The 15104-nt window shown below is 47.1% G+C and overlaps 1 protein-coding gene across 1 annotated transcript; it reads right to left on the reverse strand.

Moving 5' to 3' along the window:
- Positions 1-12883: 12883 nt before the first annotated feature.
- Positions 12884-14116, reverse strand: LOC145414841 (uncharacterized). Its single transcript, XM_080284262.1, has one exon. The coding sequence runs from the start codon at positions 14064-14066 to the stop codon at positions 12921-12923; it is 1146 nt and encodes a 381-aa protein (XP_080140388.1). The 5' UTR covers positions 14067-14116; the 3' UTR covers positions 12884-12920.
- Between the last annotated feature and the right edge of the window lie 988 nt (positions 14117-15104).

The raw sequence follows: 15104 nt of genomic DNA on the forward strand, positions 1-15104 counted from the left end.
TGATCCAAGAAAATTAACTAATGGGTATAAGTTTTGTTTGTCATACGTGCCTCTCAGAGATTTGCCAAAATTGTTTTTATATATTAATTAATTTATTTTTTAATTGAAAATATCAAACACTAATCAGAGCACTTGTTCAGCATGCAACCAGTGTTACCTGTACTCAGTTGGCAGTCCTCCTGTGTGTCTATCTATCTATCTATATATTTCCAAATGCCTTAATCCCGTAAGGGGTGGCCACAAACAAATCGCCTCCATGTCGCCCTGTTCCCCACCATTTCATTGCTCTGTTCCCAGTTCACACCCCCCTCTCTCATAACTCTCTCCACTCCATCCCTCCATCTCATCCTTTGCCTCCCCCTCCCTCTCCCCCCCTCCACCTCACTCACATACACTCTCCTCATCAGTCTCTCACTCTCCATCCTCTCCACATGTCCAAACCACCTCAGTGTGTTTCTCCTACTGCTTTCAAGGAACCAGCAACCTTTCTTCTCTGTTGCACCCTTTCAAGCGCTTCACCCCCCAAACTTCCATCCTTACTCATCCCACTACCCAAGTACTTAAATGCACTCACATTTTCCATTTCCTCCTCATCCAGCCTCACTACATTCACTGACTTCACTTCTCTCGAAAACCATAACTTTACTCTTCCCTGCATTCACTTTTAGATTCCATTTCTTATACACACTACCAAACTCATCCACCAAGCCTTGCAGCTCCCCTTCGTCTTCACTTAACAATACAGTATCATCTGCAGGGAGTTTCCAAATACTGCCCTCTCTCACTAGGGTCGCTCCAACATTCACTGCCCTACCTTGCATCTCTTTTATAACCCCATCCATATACAGATTGAACAGCCATGTAGACATGACACATCCTTGTTTCAATCCAACCTTCAAATTGAAAAATTCACTCAGTTCACTATCCACATGCACTGCAGCCTTAGCACCATCATACATGCTCTTCATGGCCTTCAACAACTTTCCATCTACTCCATATATTCTTAATACTTTCTACAATCCTTGTCTACCCACCCTGTCATATGCTTTCTCCAAATCCATAAAGGCCACATACAAATTCTTTCCCTTCTCTAGAAACGTTTCCACTAAGGATCTAAGAATGAATATCTGATCTGCACAACCTCTTCCCTTCTTAAAGCCTCCCTGTTCTTCTCCAACTAATTTCTCTGTTATTTCTCTAACTCTGTCAATAAGTTTCCTACAATATACTTTTCCTATTACACTAAGAAGACAAATGCATTTATGATTACCACACACTTCTTTTTCCCCTTTTCCTTTGTACAGGGGAATAAATATACCTGACTACTCCAATCCTCTGGGACTCTTCCTCCTCCCATACCAATCTGCACATCTTCCATATCCATTCTACTACTGTCTGTCCCCCATGCTTCAGCATTTCACCACACACTCCATCAATTCCTGGGGCTTTCCCCATTTTAACATTCTTCATTGCTTCCACAACTTCCATCCTACTGATTTCTTCCTCTCTTCTCACCTCCCTCCTTCTCCCAGCCATTCCCCAGCCACTTATACTTGCATTAATTTCATTCTCTATGTTCAACAATTCCTTAAAGTGTTCTCTCCATCTGCTCACTTTTTCTCCCTTCTCCACTAGTAATCTACCATTTTTATCTCACTCCCCAGCTAACTTCTTTGGCACCTTGTCTAACTTTCTTTACCTCTTTCCAGAACATTTTTTTACATTCTCTCCACTTTACACTCAAGTTCCTTCCAAATTCCTCATCCACTTTCTTCTTACTCTCTCTCACTACTCTTTTCAACTCTCTCTTCCTCTCTACATATGACTCTTTCTTCCATCTCTCAACTTCTTCCACGCCCCTGTTTCTCATCCACTCACTATATGCTTTCTTCTCTTGTGCCACAGCCTGTCTCACCTCTTCAGTCCACCATGCCATTCCCTGCTCCCACTTTCGTCCTCTGTTCACCCCACACACCACCTCACATGCTGCACGGATTTCTTCTGTGAATATCTTGCACACACCTTCCACATCCCCCATCTGCTCCAATCCATATTTACCCAGTTGCTTCTCCACTTCCGTCTTATATTCTGCCTTTTTTTTTTCAATCTTCTTGTAACCTTTCCATCCTCCTTGTATGTACTACTTCCTCCTGTTATTCCCTTCTTCTATTGCTCCATTTTATTTGGACTTTAATTTTTACCACCACCAAGTGGTGGTCCGAAAGTCCACTCCCCCAACCTCTATATGCTCGTGCATCCATTACACACCTCATTCTTTCATCCACACACACACAATCAACCATTGCCTTCCATTCATTTAGTTCACCATCCACTCTTCTCATCACTTGCCACGTATACCTAAGGATCATTTTGTCCCTGAAGAGGGTATTTGCAACCACCAACCCCCTCCTGGCACAAATGTCCACTAAAGCACTGCCATTCTCATCCATCTCTGCAGCCACACCCCATTCACCAACTACTCCATCCACCTTCACAGTCCCTACTTTTCCACTCATATCTCCAGTCAAAAACACTCTCTCATTCCTTTCAAACATTTCCATGCATGCTTCCACATTTGTCCAGAACTCTTCTTTCACTCTGCTTGCACGATACTGCGTTTGCGCATACACGCACACAATTGCCCACATTTGTAGTCCAACTTTCAGTCTTACCCACACAATCCTTGAGCCAACTGATCCATACTCTTTTATATTCTCCTTTCATCTGTTACTCACAGCAATACACACTCCTTTTGCCCTCTCATTCTAACCTACTCCCACACATATACCATACTCCCATTCTCTCACACTCTTACCTCACCATTTAGTTTTAGTTAACCCATATACTGTACATCCACTTTTGCACCCTCAAGCACCTCCTATGTGTGCCATCAAATGTTTTTGGAAATTTCACCTGGCTTTTGGGCTATGTGCCTTTTATGGCATCAGATTGAGTGATGTGGATAATCCAACATTTGTTTTGAATGAAAGTGTGGCAAATGAACCTGAGACGGGGACATAAATGTCCGTGTAGTCCTAACATGAAGATAAGCAATGTTGCAAAATGGCTTCATAAGGCAAACAAGGCGTAAGCCAGTCGTATGACCAACGGAGCAGAGCAGGTAACTCTGTGTCCCTGGTACTGTTTCACGGGTCACCATGCTTGTCATAGCGTACAGAGTATCTCCAAAGAGTACATGGCGATGGGGGTCTGTGATAAATTATTGCATAGCCTACTCTAGAAAAACAAAATACAGTAATGATAATGTCATGGGGAACCTGCACACAAGAACATGTGCACAAAACCTGTGCTTGATAAAGTGGTGTATGGTAACTGTAAATACAAATGTTATGTTACGTGTTCAAGGGTCAACTTCTTTTCCTCTGAACACGAGCTACTGAGCTGGGGTTCCCTTCGAGACCAGGTCTAGAGTTTACAACTAGAGGAACAGGGCATAAAAGTTCGGGTCAACCAACCTTACACGTATATTACCTAAGTTAGAATTCAAGACAGAATACAGTATCAATATTACACACTGAACAGGTAAGGGACACAATAGGACAGGTGCGCTCTGGTCCAGGCTGTTGTGGTCTTGGGCTGCTCACAGGTGTCATCCAGGTGTAGGAGGAATCTTGTCTGGTATGCTCTCCCGCAGGAGGCACGGGACCACTGCCAGGGGCTGGAGCATCTGGAGTGGGCTGCTGGGTGGTGTGGAGGGAGGGCCTTCCCTAGTGGGGCCTCAGTGGGGAAGGCAGCCCTCGGGACTGGGGCTGAACAGGGTGAGCATGCGTGCTTGCCTATGCCCGTTCCTGGAGGAGGACTGCTTGCCGAGGGGGCTGGGGAGGTCACGCCCCGGAGTCCTGGGGGCGCCCCTGGGTGCCTGGGGGCTGTGGTCTCGCTCGGGACGAGTCACTGTCAGGAGCTGTCTGCGGCGTCCCTTCCTCGTGGAGTCCGACTGTGAGGGGCGTCGCCGGGGCACTGACTGCAGGGTGCGGACTCCCAGACTCACTACAGGGCCTCACCAGATCTCCTCCAGCTGCATCTCTGCCTGGGACCTGCCTCTGTGGGGAGAGAAGGGTGTCCCACTTGGCCTCTGGGTGAGTGATGAGGCTCCCCGGTGTGGACAGTGGCCATCACCGTGGTTCTACGTGCCCTTGAGACAGCAGGTGAAGGGCGTACAGTGGCCGACCCTTCCCCAGTGCGGATCGTGGCCATCACCACGGTCCTGCAGGGGATAGCAGCTGAAGAGCATACGGTGGCCAACTCTTCCCCAGTGTGGATAGTGGCCGTCATCGCAGTGCTGCCTGGGACTGTATCTCTACAAGCCCCATTCCTATCCTGGTGAGTACTAGCACGGCTGGAGAGTAGTCTGCTGGGGTGGCGTTCCTGCTTCTGGCTCTGTTGAGGGGAAGAGGGGCGCAAGTTAGTAGGGGACAAAGGTCCGTCTTGAGTGGGCCTTACGGGTGCCCTTTGCATCTCCCTGGGGTCTTCCCCTGGGGTGGGTGTTGCAATACCCGGTCCGTGGCTCCTCCATGGGGTGGGTATTGCGTCACCCCTTCCGTGGTCTCCCGTTGGGGTGGGTATTTCAACAAAGTGTGTGAAGTGGATTTCTGTTCAATATTTGGTTTCGGGCAAGAGTGGTTGCATCACTGAGCTCTATAGTATGGAGAGGCTTTCTCATAAGTAACACTGCATAGCTTGTGTAACCGCCGCCAGGGGCCCAGAGCAGTGCTGACTTTGTTTATGCCCTACACCCGACGCCCACGTCTTTTGAAATCAGCTGATGAATTAGGAAAATGTGGTGGCATGGCCCACGCTTAGCTTATGTAAACAACAGTGAAACAGAAACAGCAAGCTAAGTGAAATACCCGCTCAGCTGAGTGAGCCAGAGACCATCACCCCAGGATGAGGGCACAAGGAGGTGACCCACCCCACAAGGAGATGACAGGGAGGCTCTTCCACCCTCTGAGCGGAAATGACATATCTCCCCCATGATCCGACGCCCCTCTTCCTTGCTGTCGGACCACCAGGCGATAAGCAATTTGAGTGCACTGCACTCCGACGGAGAGAGTACTTGCCAGAATTGGGGTGGGACTTGCAACAGTCAAGTCCCAAGCAGGCCCTCAGATGCCGTGTCCACTGGATTAGCCTTCACAAGAAGAGAGGACTCCACCGGAGCTTCACGTCCTGCAATATCCCAGGGGAGCAGCAGCACAGTAGCGTCCTCTGGATCTACTGTGGGAGGAGTGACCACTGGTTCTCCTCCCTCTGCCACCCACCTTCGGGAACCAGCACGTCAGCATGTCTCCCAGACGACCTTCGCTGGAACTCCCCAGGAGGGAGGCAGGCCCAGGGATAGCGTACACCAGATCTACCCTCGAGGGGTAGACCACCGGTCGTCCCCCAGCTGCACCATCCCCCGACAGCAGGAGGGCAGAGACCACCAGATCTGTGGCGCCAGCCAGGAGGCCCATTGGGCCTCCCCCTCCAGTCATCCCTGGGACAAGTGGCCAACCGAAGGAGTGTCCTCCAGATCTCCTTCGGCCACTGCCCTGAGTAGGAACCTAGGCAGTGCCCACTGGGTCTGTCTGGGCGAAGGAGCGCCCACCAGGTCTCCCTCTCACACCCCAGCACGGAGTTCTGGCAGGGACAATCTGGCCTGCCAAAACGGGGAGCAGACCACCAGTTGCTCCCCCTCCGTGACCCCATAAGTTCCTACTGAGGGCGATGCCCCTTACTCGGCCCACCCCTCCTGTGGCAGAGCAAGGTGCCCCTCTCCCCACTCCTCCTGTACGAAGGGTGGGAACTGCTCCCCCACAGGTACCCCGCCAAAGACCAGCCAGGGCGAGACTACCCTGAGGCCAGGCATCCTGTCACTGTGGTATCACCCTCGCCACCAACGGACACTGCCGGACTCCCCCAGTGCGAGTGGCTGCAGACCACCCCTGGTGGCCCCCTCCCTGAGGCGAGACTGCAGTCCCCAGTGTTGATGAGCCGCCCCTACCGTCCTCTGCAGCTGCCGGACTCCTCCCGACGGGGATGGCGGCAGCCAACCCCTGACGGCCGCCTCTTCTCGGCAGCTGCTGGACTCCTCTCAAGGGGGGCGGCCGCAGCCAACCCCTGACGGCCGCCTCTCCTGGCCATGACCGCAGCTCCATGAGGGTGTCGCCTGTCCCACAGCTGACCCTTGGCCCAGGCTTGGTCAGGTCCGCCCCCGAGGACGCCCGCCACAACGAAGGACAGGAGCCTTGCAGCGCACCTCCTGGTCCTATTCACTCCTAGGACCCCTTCGCAGAGATAGGGCTGCCCACCACCCCGCCTTTCAGCTTCGCCAGGACCCATGGTGATCCCGATAGTGATCTACACCGGGAACACACTCCTGACGGCCCGCCCACTACGCCCGGCCGCCACCTGTGGCTGCCAGTGTAGCAGGCCCCCGGCGCACTGTACTGCCCCTCACCACCCGTACCCGTGAGTAGAGAGACTCTAAGATTGTTGTCACATCTCCCTGTCAGTGTCACTGCACGACCCTGTGTGAGACACACCTCCCCTAGTGTCGCTAGTGATGCCTCTGCCCCCCCCCCCCCCCGGTGCAATAAAGGAAGCTCACGTTGAACGTTAGTGTTGGTACAAAGGCGTGAAGTCCCGGCCGTCTTCCACGTGTGACTCCCCCCCCCCCCCACGCCGTTCAATACACAGTGAACTCCCTCCAAGCATCAGTGTTGTGCCTCTGTCCCTGAATTACCATATGCTCCGCACTTCTCCACCCCGCACCACATAGTTCTACCCCGTCTACGCCGAGTGAATGTACTAAGGGTTTACTCTCTGTGTCCAGGTTACGCAAAAATACAGTGTCACAATAGTGTCTCCCGTTCCTGTCACGCGAGTAGGTAATAAGTGATATATCTCTCCGTCCCATGTCACGCGGGTGTAGCATAATGTAGCCTATATCTCGTCTATGTCACGCGGATGTGTTATAATTGATATAAGGTTTCGTCTATGTCACACGGATGTGTTATGGAATGAGAGTATATTCCCGCCCCTGTCAAGCGCTGTGTATATCGAGATAGACTGTAATGGAAGTGTTGTGTTACCCCCATCTCAGTGTATGTGCTAGTGAGACACACCTGATATATTGTACGTATTACACGTGTATTGCAGTGTGGAATTACCCTGTGTAAGTGTGTGATATATTTCTCTCTATTGGCTAATATTTTGTGTTGACTAGGTTTGGTCGCGGACCATAGTGTATATTGTTCTGTACCTCGCTTCATTGTTAATATACATGTACTTTTGATCAGTCAGTGTTTGAGCTTCCCCTCCTTGTCTGCATACTCTGGCCGGGTCATTAACAAAGAACCCAAGGCCCGCACCGTACCTGGAACCGAGAAGTCGGAGCCCAGACTACGCTGAATAACACTAAGAACAGTGATCCAATTGCATTACCATGGTGGGGGCGACGCAACGTGGCGGCCAAAGTTACACGCTCGCTGCGGACATAGCCTCTTCATGTTATATAGCTCAGTGGGTTGCGTCCACTGAGCTCTATAGTAAGGAGCAAGGTCTAGCGAGATACCGCCGCGAGCGTGTGATTTTGGCCGCCATACTGAAACACCTACACTCGTCGCTTATAATACAGAAACGTATGGATTGTGACTTTTTTTTTTTTTTTTTTGACCTAGTTCAATGAATTATATGGAGTATCTTTAGCCAATGAGTATAAAACAGCGCCATGAGTTGCTGCAGTGCAGAAACTACCCTTTAGGGCACTAAGGCAGACAAAGGTAATGGCAGAAAGGGAAAAGATAGTGTGGTATTAACGTTGAAATGATTGTGATGTTGAAGCTGTTTTACGTCGAAGCAATGTGTTGAAATAGTGTGGGAAGTCCTTAGACTATCCATGCCATGAAACCGAATGTCCAGATAATAAAGACCGGAAGAAACATGGAAATATCTACAAGAGAGTGTGAACGGAAGAGAAGAGTACATGTAGAGAAAGACTGGAGATAAATGGGCCCCTTTTAGTGGCCTCATTCATGCAGGGATACTGGGGAAGAATCTTCCTGTCCCACCCCAGGGGGCAGTAACGCCATCTCACTTCGATGAATTCCTGTGCCCTTTTTTGTATCCGCAAGCTGCACAGTGGACCATGGCACTATATTTTACGGAATCATCAGCTGCTTTCAAAAACCGACTGAGCAGCTCATTACAAAAACGTAGGCATCAGGTGTGGTGTAACATGGCTGCCGCTACATCAGCATAAATTACACGGTGCTACCCATGAGGGAGCCTCCTCATACTACAGAGCTCAGTGGTTGCATCATCCGATACTACAGAACCACACAAAACCAAGATTAGACCAACATTATGATGGGCAGAAATTGAAAGAGGTTGAATCCAGAATCAACGTAGTTTGCAGGCACATTAACTTTCTACATTCAATATCCTTCCATTATAACCGACATTCCACGTCCTCCCTTTAGGTTACTCTCGCGCCAAGTCGTGTCATCGAAAATGCCCCCCAATCAGGTACTTTTTTTTTTTTTTTTTTTTTTTTTTTTTTAAGCATCTGCCCGAAACTACTCGGCACTGGCCTGCTATCAGTACATTTTTTGCTCAGTGTTGTCATACTCTGTCGCGTGGTATGCTCGAGGTAATTTCCGCGTTACAGTCTATATTTGCCTATCATTTTGCATTTGCCTATCTCACTAATAGACAAGTCCTGTCTGGTAACGGTGTGTGAGAGTGAGTTTATGACAGGAGGAAGGTCAGGGAATGTGATGTGATGACTACCCATCCTTCTACCTCCGCCCTTCTCACCCTTTATTACCAGTGTTTGGCTGCTTCTCGCTAGCGCATGGTTCACGTCAGTTCAGTGGTTCGAAGTGGTGAGGGCACAATGTGGAACTTTCTTCGAGGATATAGTGCATATAATTCAAAATCTGAGTGATGAGCATCCAGAAGCTGAGGTGTCGTGTGACCATTGCAGTAGCTTGACGTGTTGAGAAATTAATTTAACATCGAGGTGTCGCTTCCTGTTGTTGACTCTTGTAATGTGTGTGATTTGTTTACGGCAAGCGTGACAAAATGTAAACACATGGGTGCTGTTCAGTCAAACATGCGATATACTATCTGAGCTTGACCAAAATAAGTCTCAGAGGCTGAGTTCACTAATAGCAATGGCACTTGCCTTCGATGAGCAAGAAATATTAACAATACCTAAACTTCATTGCTGTTTTGTTCCACAGAAAGAAAATGTTGATATTTATATACAGTAATTTGTTCAACATGGCACAAATTGAACAGTGGACGTTTTAAACACGGAAGTCCTCTTGCAAAAAAAAAATATTTTTTTTTCCCCTTGAAATAAGATTCAGCTTGGCCTTCAGAATCTCCTTAAAATGACTGGCCGAGGAGTTAGCCAAAACGGTGTTTTCATTTGTTTGACCCCTTTTATGTTCAATAACATGCAATACCACAACCCCCGAGAAATTTGCTTACATTTCTCCGATTCCTTCTCTAATGCTTCATTTCAGATTTTTGGTGTTTTAAAGACAAACTGGTGCCAGATTTTATTCGAAAAGAGACTGGTTGCCAATTGATAGCGAATGTATCAGGGACAGAATCTGAGTCATATAATGAGAGTATTGGGTCCTTGTTACAGAATAAAGCGTAGGAAGTGATGGTCCTCAACCTGTAGCCTAATGCTGGAATAAACCGTCTAGTACTTATTTGCGATTGACAGACGATGGAAAATCATCTATATAACTTTCGGTTCTTCATTGCTTAATTTAACTTCAGGATTCATATTATCACTATGAACTAAGAAGCAGCCAAACTGTAAGCTTACACACATATTTAACAGCAAACCAGCGAATCATGAATGGTCCATGCACTGGCGAAGTAAAGGTGAAGGTGGGAGACCAACGCTTTGAGTCGCTTAGCCGCGGTGATCGCCTCCCTGAATTGTTTTTGAGCCTGTTGCAAGTTATTCACCCATCAACCCGGGATTAAAGGTTACCACAGTTACCCGAGTGCTTGAAAAAATTCGCTTTTGTCGGGGAAAATTATAATTCTTGACTCTAGCAGGAGGAATTTTCTTGCATGCAATAATCCACGCTTAAAACACCCAATGTATATGTGGGACTTCGTGACATTCCGACGAGGGGCATGTGAAATAATGGAGTGTCAGTCATTATGTGGAGGCTGATCATGTAAGATGCCACACGAAATACGTTTGGCACTCGGACAGCTGCCCAGGACTATGCAAAAATATTGTCATCAAGGCACTTAGGCGACATCGAAATGAGGCCAAGGAGGGAGGCCATGGTGTGCAATGCATCGACCTCATAGAACATGTTGTCAAATTAATGTAACCTCCCACGGTTGACATGACCCAAAATAACTTCACCAAATATGATGTCCCCAGAACTATAAAAAATGCGACATCAAAGAGTGCGTACCGATACTTTAATTAAAGATGTTACTCATTCTGTTGGACGTGTACTACTGGGAGGTCTAGCTTTTGACTGGAGAACTGTGATGTGGCGGACGCTTACATATGTCTTTTATCTTATCTCTAACCCTCCCTGATACGTGTGCCGCGCCCATAACGGTGTCGTTTAAGAAACTGCAGAATCCCAGGACTTGAAGCTCTTGATGGATTGTTTTTCAAGATCCTTCCCTCTCTTCCGGTCCATTGCGTCGGGAGCGAAGAGCCTCAGACGTAGGTGAGTGTTACATTGATTTTGCCGTTATGTTCCCCTCTCTTGGGACGTCTCTCTCTCTCTCTCTCTCTCTCTCTCTCTCTCTCTCTCTCTCTCTCTCTCTCTCTCACCACGAAGTATAAAAATCATGTAAAATTGCTTCCTCGTACGGAAGCGGTTAACTTGTTCTGTTATCGTCGTCATTATCATCATCATCAATGTCAAAAGTGTCATCTAACTTTCTTAATTCATACCCTTTGCAGTTTTACATACATTATCCCTTTACCTGGTTGTTTCTCCTCCTCCTCCTCCTGATCCGTCTGCGGCCATCCACTTCCTTCTCTCTTCCACTTCCTTATCTCTCCATCTGCTATCTGTTGCAAGAGAAACACCGACCTATCTGTGACCGTTCTGTCTTGATTAAAAATTCATTGTAGGTTCCCATAACTGGAGAGAGACTGACAAGAAGAGGGTATGTGATTGAGATGGAGGGGAGAATAAAGGGGCAGACCGAGGATGAGATAGATGGAGTGGAGATTATGAGAGAGGGTGTGTGTCTGAGTTGGAGGGAGAGCACTCAAATGGATATGGAGGTGGAGGTGATTTGTTTGTGGCCACCCCATGCGGGATTAAGGCGTATGGCTATAGGTATATAAATGGGTAGATAGATAGACAGACAGATAAATAGATAGACAGACAGACGAACAGATAGATAGATAGACAGATAAGTAGATAGACAGATAGATGAAAGTTAATTCTCTTATGTCAGGGATGTGTTTTAAGTATTATAACTTTTCGACACAAATGGTACGGTAATTTTTTTAGAAACACAAATTAGCTTTATAAGTCTTGATGGTGCTTTGATGCATTATTTTTTCATGAATTTTCTGTGGACTTTACCCGTTCAGTATTACAAAATGCTTAAAACTTTCATAGAGCTTACACCAGTCAATTATATTTTAGCTTGGGGAAACTTTTTGACCTAGATCTTTTCGAGCCTTTCTTGAGATTCTTCATGAACAGGATGATTTTCTAAGTTTAATAGAATAGTCTGGAGGCGGCAAAAAAAAAAAAAAAAAAAGCAAGGAAAGCAAGAAAAAAATAGAAAGAATGAAAAAAGAAAAAGAAAAAGACGAGTTATTGCGCTGAAAAGGTTAATAGGAAAAAAAAAACGGGAAAGCGAAAGAAAAAGAAGATTTGGGCTCGTATTCTCGTCGGGCAAGGAAGCTCCCTAACACCTCTTCCTTAGCGTTTTTTATATATGGCTAGGTAATATCCTTTTGTATGTTAATTATGCAGAGTATGGCGATATTGAAAGCGTTTAGGTAATGCAGAAAAGGACAGTAAGGTTTAATAAACAAAATAATTCGCTTGGGAAAAGGTATTAGGGAGCTTCCTACCCTTTCGAGAGTAGCCTACGTGTCACAGTGTAATGATGAATGCTAAATGTATAAATATCGAACATTCAGTGTCGGGGGGGTAAGAAAAATAATTGTTTTGTATATACATAATCTATTTAGGTATAAATATATTTACATAAGATACATGGCTCACATAATAACACTTACTTAATCTAATATCACAGGAATATATAATGCTACTATTACCATGAAAATATATGGCAAGAGTGGGTTGTCTTACAGTATGCTGCACTATATAACTTTACTAATATATTTAGTATACAATGTTCGCTGCAGTATATGTAGAAGAAACCATATATTTGTTTGAAAATACGACAGTTCAAGTTGCTGAGACGTGAAATACAGGGCTATGGGTATTTGCAGTGAACATGTGTAGCATTGTGCCTAGTAATGTATTAAGTATGTGTATTTGTATGTATATATGTGGACAACACGCCATGTACCGTTTATAGGCTATCACCCCTGCTTTATAGAGCTAAGCAGTGGTTGGCAGGGTCTGAAGGGTAACTGAGCTACTAAGTCCCGATACGCTACTCTTTTACTGAGGGAAGTGGCCCACCTTCAGCCAAGTACATGGCTGTAGGCGAAGAAGATTTTGGAAAGTAAAAAGAGGAGTGCGTGTGTAAGCTTGTGTGTTGGGGTGTGCGTGTTGTGGAGGAGGATAAGGACAGGTCAGGTACTAGGTGGGGCGGTGTGGTGTGTTGTGGTGTTGTGTGATGAGGTGTGGTGAGGCGAGGTGTAGTGTAGTTTGGTGTGGTGTAGTGTGGTGTGGTGTGGTGTGGTGTGGTGTTCATCAGACGAGACTGTGTGCGCGGCGGCAGGTGCCCCTGGGGTCCTTGATGAAGCCACTGGGGCAGCCGCTGTAAAGGGCGGGCATAGAGGTGATGGCGGGGACCCGGAACTCCTCGCGGCATTCGCCAAGGAAGTCATGGCGGGAACCGGGCGGGCATGACCGTAGAGTTGCCACGTCAAAGATGTTCCTCAAGTCAATGGCTGCACACTCCACTGTGTGGTTTTCTCGATGAAATCTTTGCAAGTTTTTGTCACAAAACCCATTGTACATTTTATGATAACATTCGTTGGTCACACTGTTTTTCACGTAGCCATTAAGAACACAGTCATTATGGACGCACTCCACACTACACGTATCAGTAAAATCCAAATAATTGCCGAACCTGCACGGCCCTCGCTCATACTGGGAATAGCAGCCACCGCTGACTGGTTCGTACACGAAATTAGGCTCACAGTCGCATTCGGCCCTCCCGTCGAAATTGACGTAAAGCATCTGTCCGTGGGCGCACACCGTCATGTCCGAGGGGTTTACACACTGCTGGTTGTACAGCACCCGTCCCTTGGGGCACGGTCGCGGTTGGCACTCGGCTTCCTCGGCCCCCACCTTCACCAGCCATTCACCGTCAGCGCAATGGCTGCCTTTTGCTAGGAGGCGTTCGCAGCTGCCATTGAACATCATTTGACCTAATTCCAACACGCACTGGCTTGATGTCGTATTCTTCAATATTCCGCATTCATAATCTTTAGGAGCACCGATACGCCTCCTGTTGGGGAACACCACTACCCCGTCATTCCCAGATTTCGCTGGCAAACTGACCGCCGCCTCCGTCTTTGGTGGAGTCGGGATGGTCGTTGAAGGAGTCGTAGTTTCCTTCTGCCCCTGGTCACCGAACACAATGGGGACCGCCCTATCGCCCTCGCGCCTTCCCAGCATGAACGGCCTGGAGGCGGACCGAGTGGTGATGGGCGCAGTGTGGGTGGTGGGCGGGGCTGGTAGTGGCTTTTTGAAGATATTCAAAGTAGATAAAAAGTCACCAAAGGTAATGCCCACAAGTCTGGCCGAGTCTGAGGAGGCTCGTGGCACGGCAGGTGAGCTTTGTGTGCTCACCGCCCAGCACGCCAGCAACACAACCACTAAAGCCTTCATGCTCTCCCACAACCAAACTAGATAGGCCGGCTGAGGAGGAACACACTAAATGCTCCACCACACCACACAGAATGCTGGTAGCGAGTCACTTTCGCGGTTTATATTGCAAGGAGCAACCATCTTACTGGGAGGGATGCCAGTTAGAGCTAGAAGTTTCATTATATTAGTCTTGTTTTAAACTGTACACCTTTCCCAGTCCATGCATGTATAACGTCACCACTAAATGAAATATGTTCGTAATTCAAAATCCTAATTAATAGGCTATTGTATGTGTAAAAATAAGGTGTGGCATATGCAAAGTGGCAGTGTGTGTGTGTGTGTGTGTGTGTGTGGAAGTCCCAGCACGAGCGCTCGCAGGTGATATGGCTGAGTGACTTGGTTGTGGCAGGATGTACGCTATACTCTTTTTATTTTAACTCGGCCAATAAAATTATATCTCCCCGGTATGAACGCTGAGGTGTAACAATAGATTAATAGTAGACAATGGTGCTAATCACGATGAAGTGCTATGGAAAGGAGCCATAGCTGTGTCTTTTTCAGCCAGTGAGCTGCATGAAATAAGCTGCAAAAGGAGGAACATCTGGGCCTAGTTAGAGTAAAAGGAATCTCATTTCTGCATCAGTATTTTTCTTCATCTATATGTAGTTACTCACCAATATCTGTCTGTCGATAGATTTTTTTTATGATCATTACAGTATTATCATGGCCATCGTTCTTTTTTCTTTTTCTTTTTTCTCCCAAAAGACGTACGGTAGATATATATATATATATATATATATATATATATATATATATATATATATATATATATATATATATATATATATATATATATTTTTTTCCTGAGTCAGTGAATCAGTGCTACTATTTCTGGCACCTGAGCAATATTATCTGAAGGCAACATGAATGGAGGAGAGGTGTGGAGAGCTATATGAGAGAGCGGGGTGTAACTGCGGGGAGGGCAGCGAAATGGCAGGGTACAGGGGGACATGGAGGCGATTTGTCTGTGGCCACCCCTTAAGGGCTATAGATAGATAA

This window comes from Coenobita brevimanus, chromosome 101, assembly GCF_032717465.1.
Source record: "Coenobita brevimanus isolate Jiangsu-jjx chromosome 101, ASM3271746v2, whole genome shotgun sequence".
Classification (NCBI taxonomy): domain Eukaryota; kingdom Metazoa; phylum Arthropoda; class Malacostraca; order Decapoda; family Coenobitidae; genus Coenobita; species Coenobita brevimanus.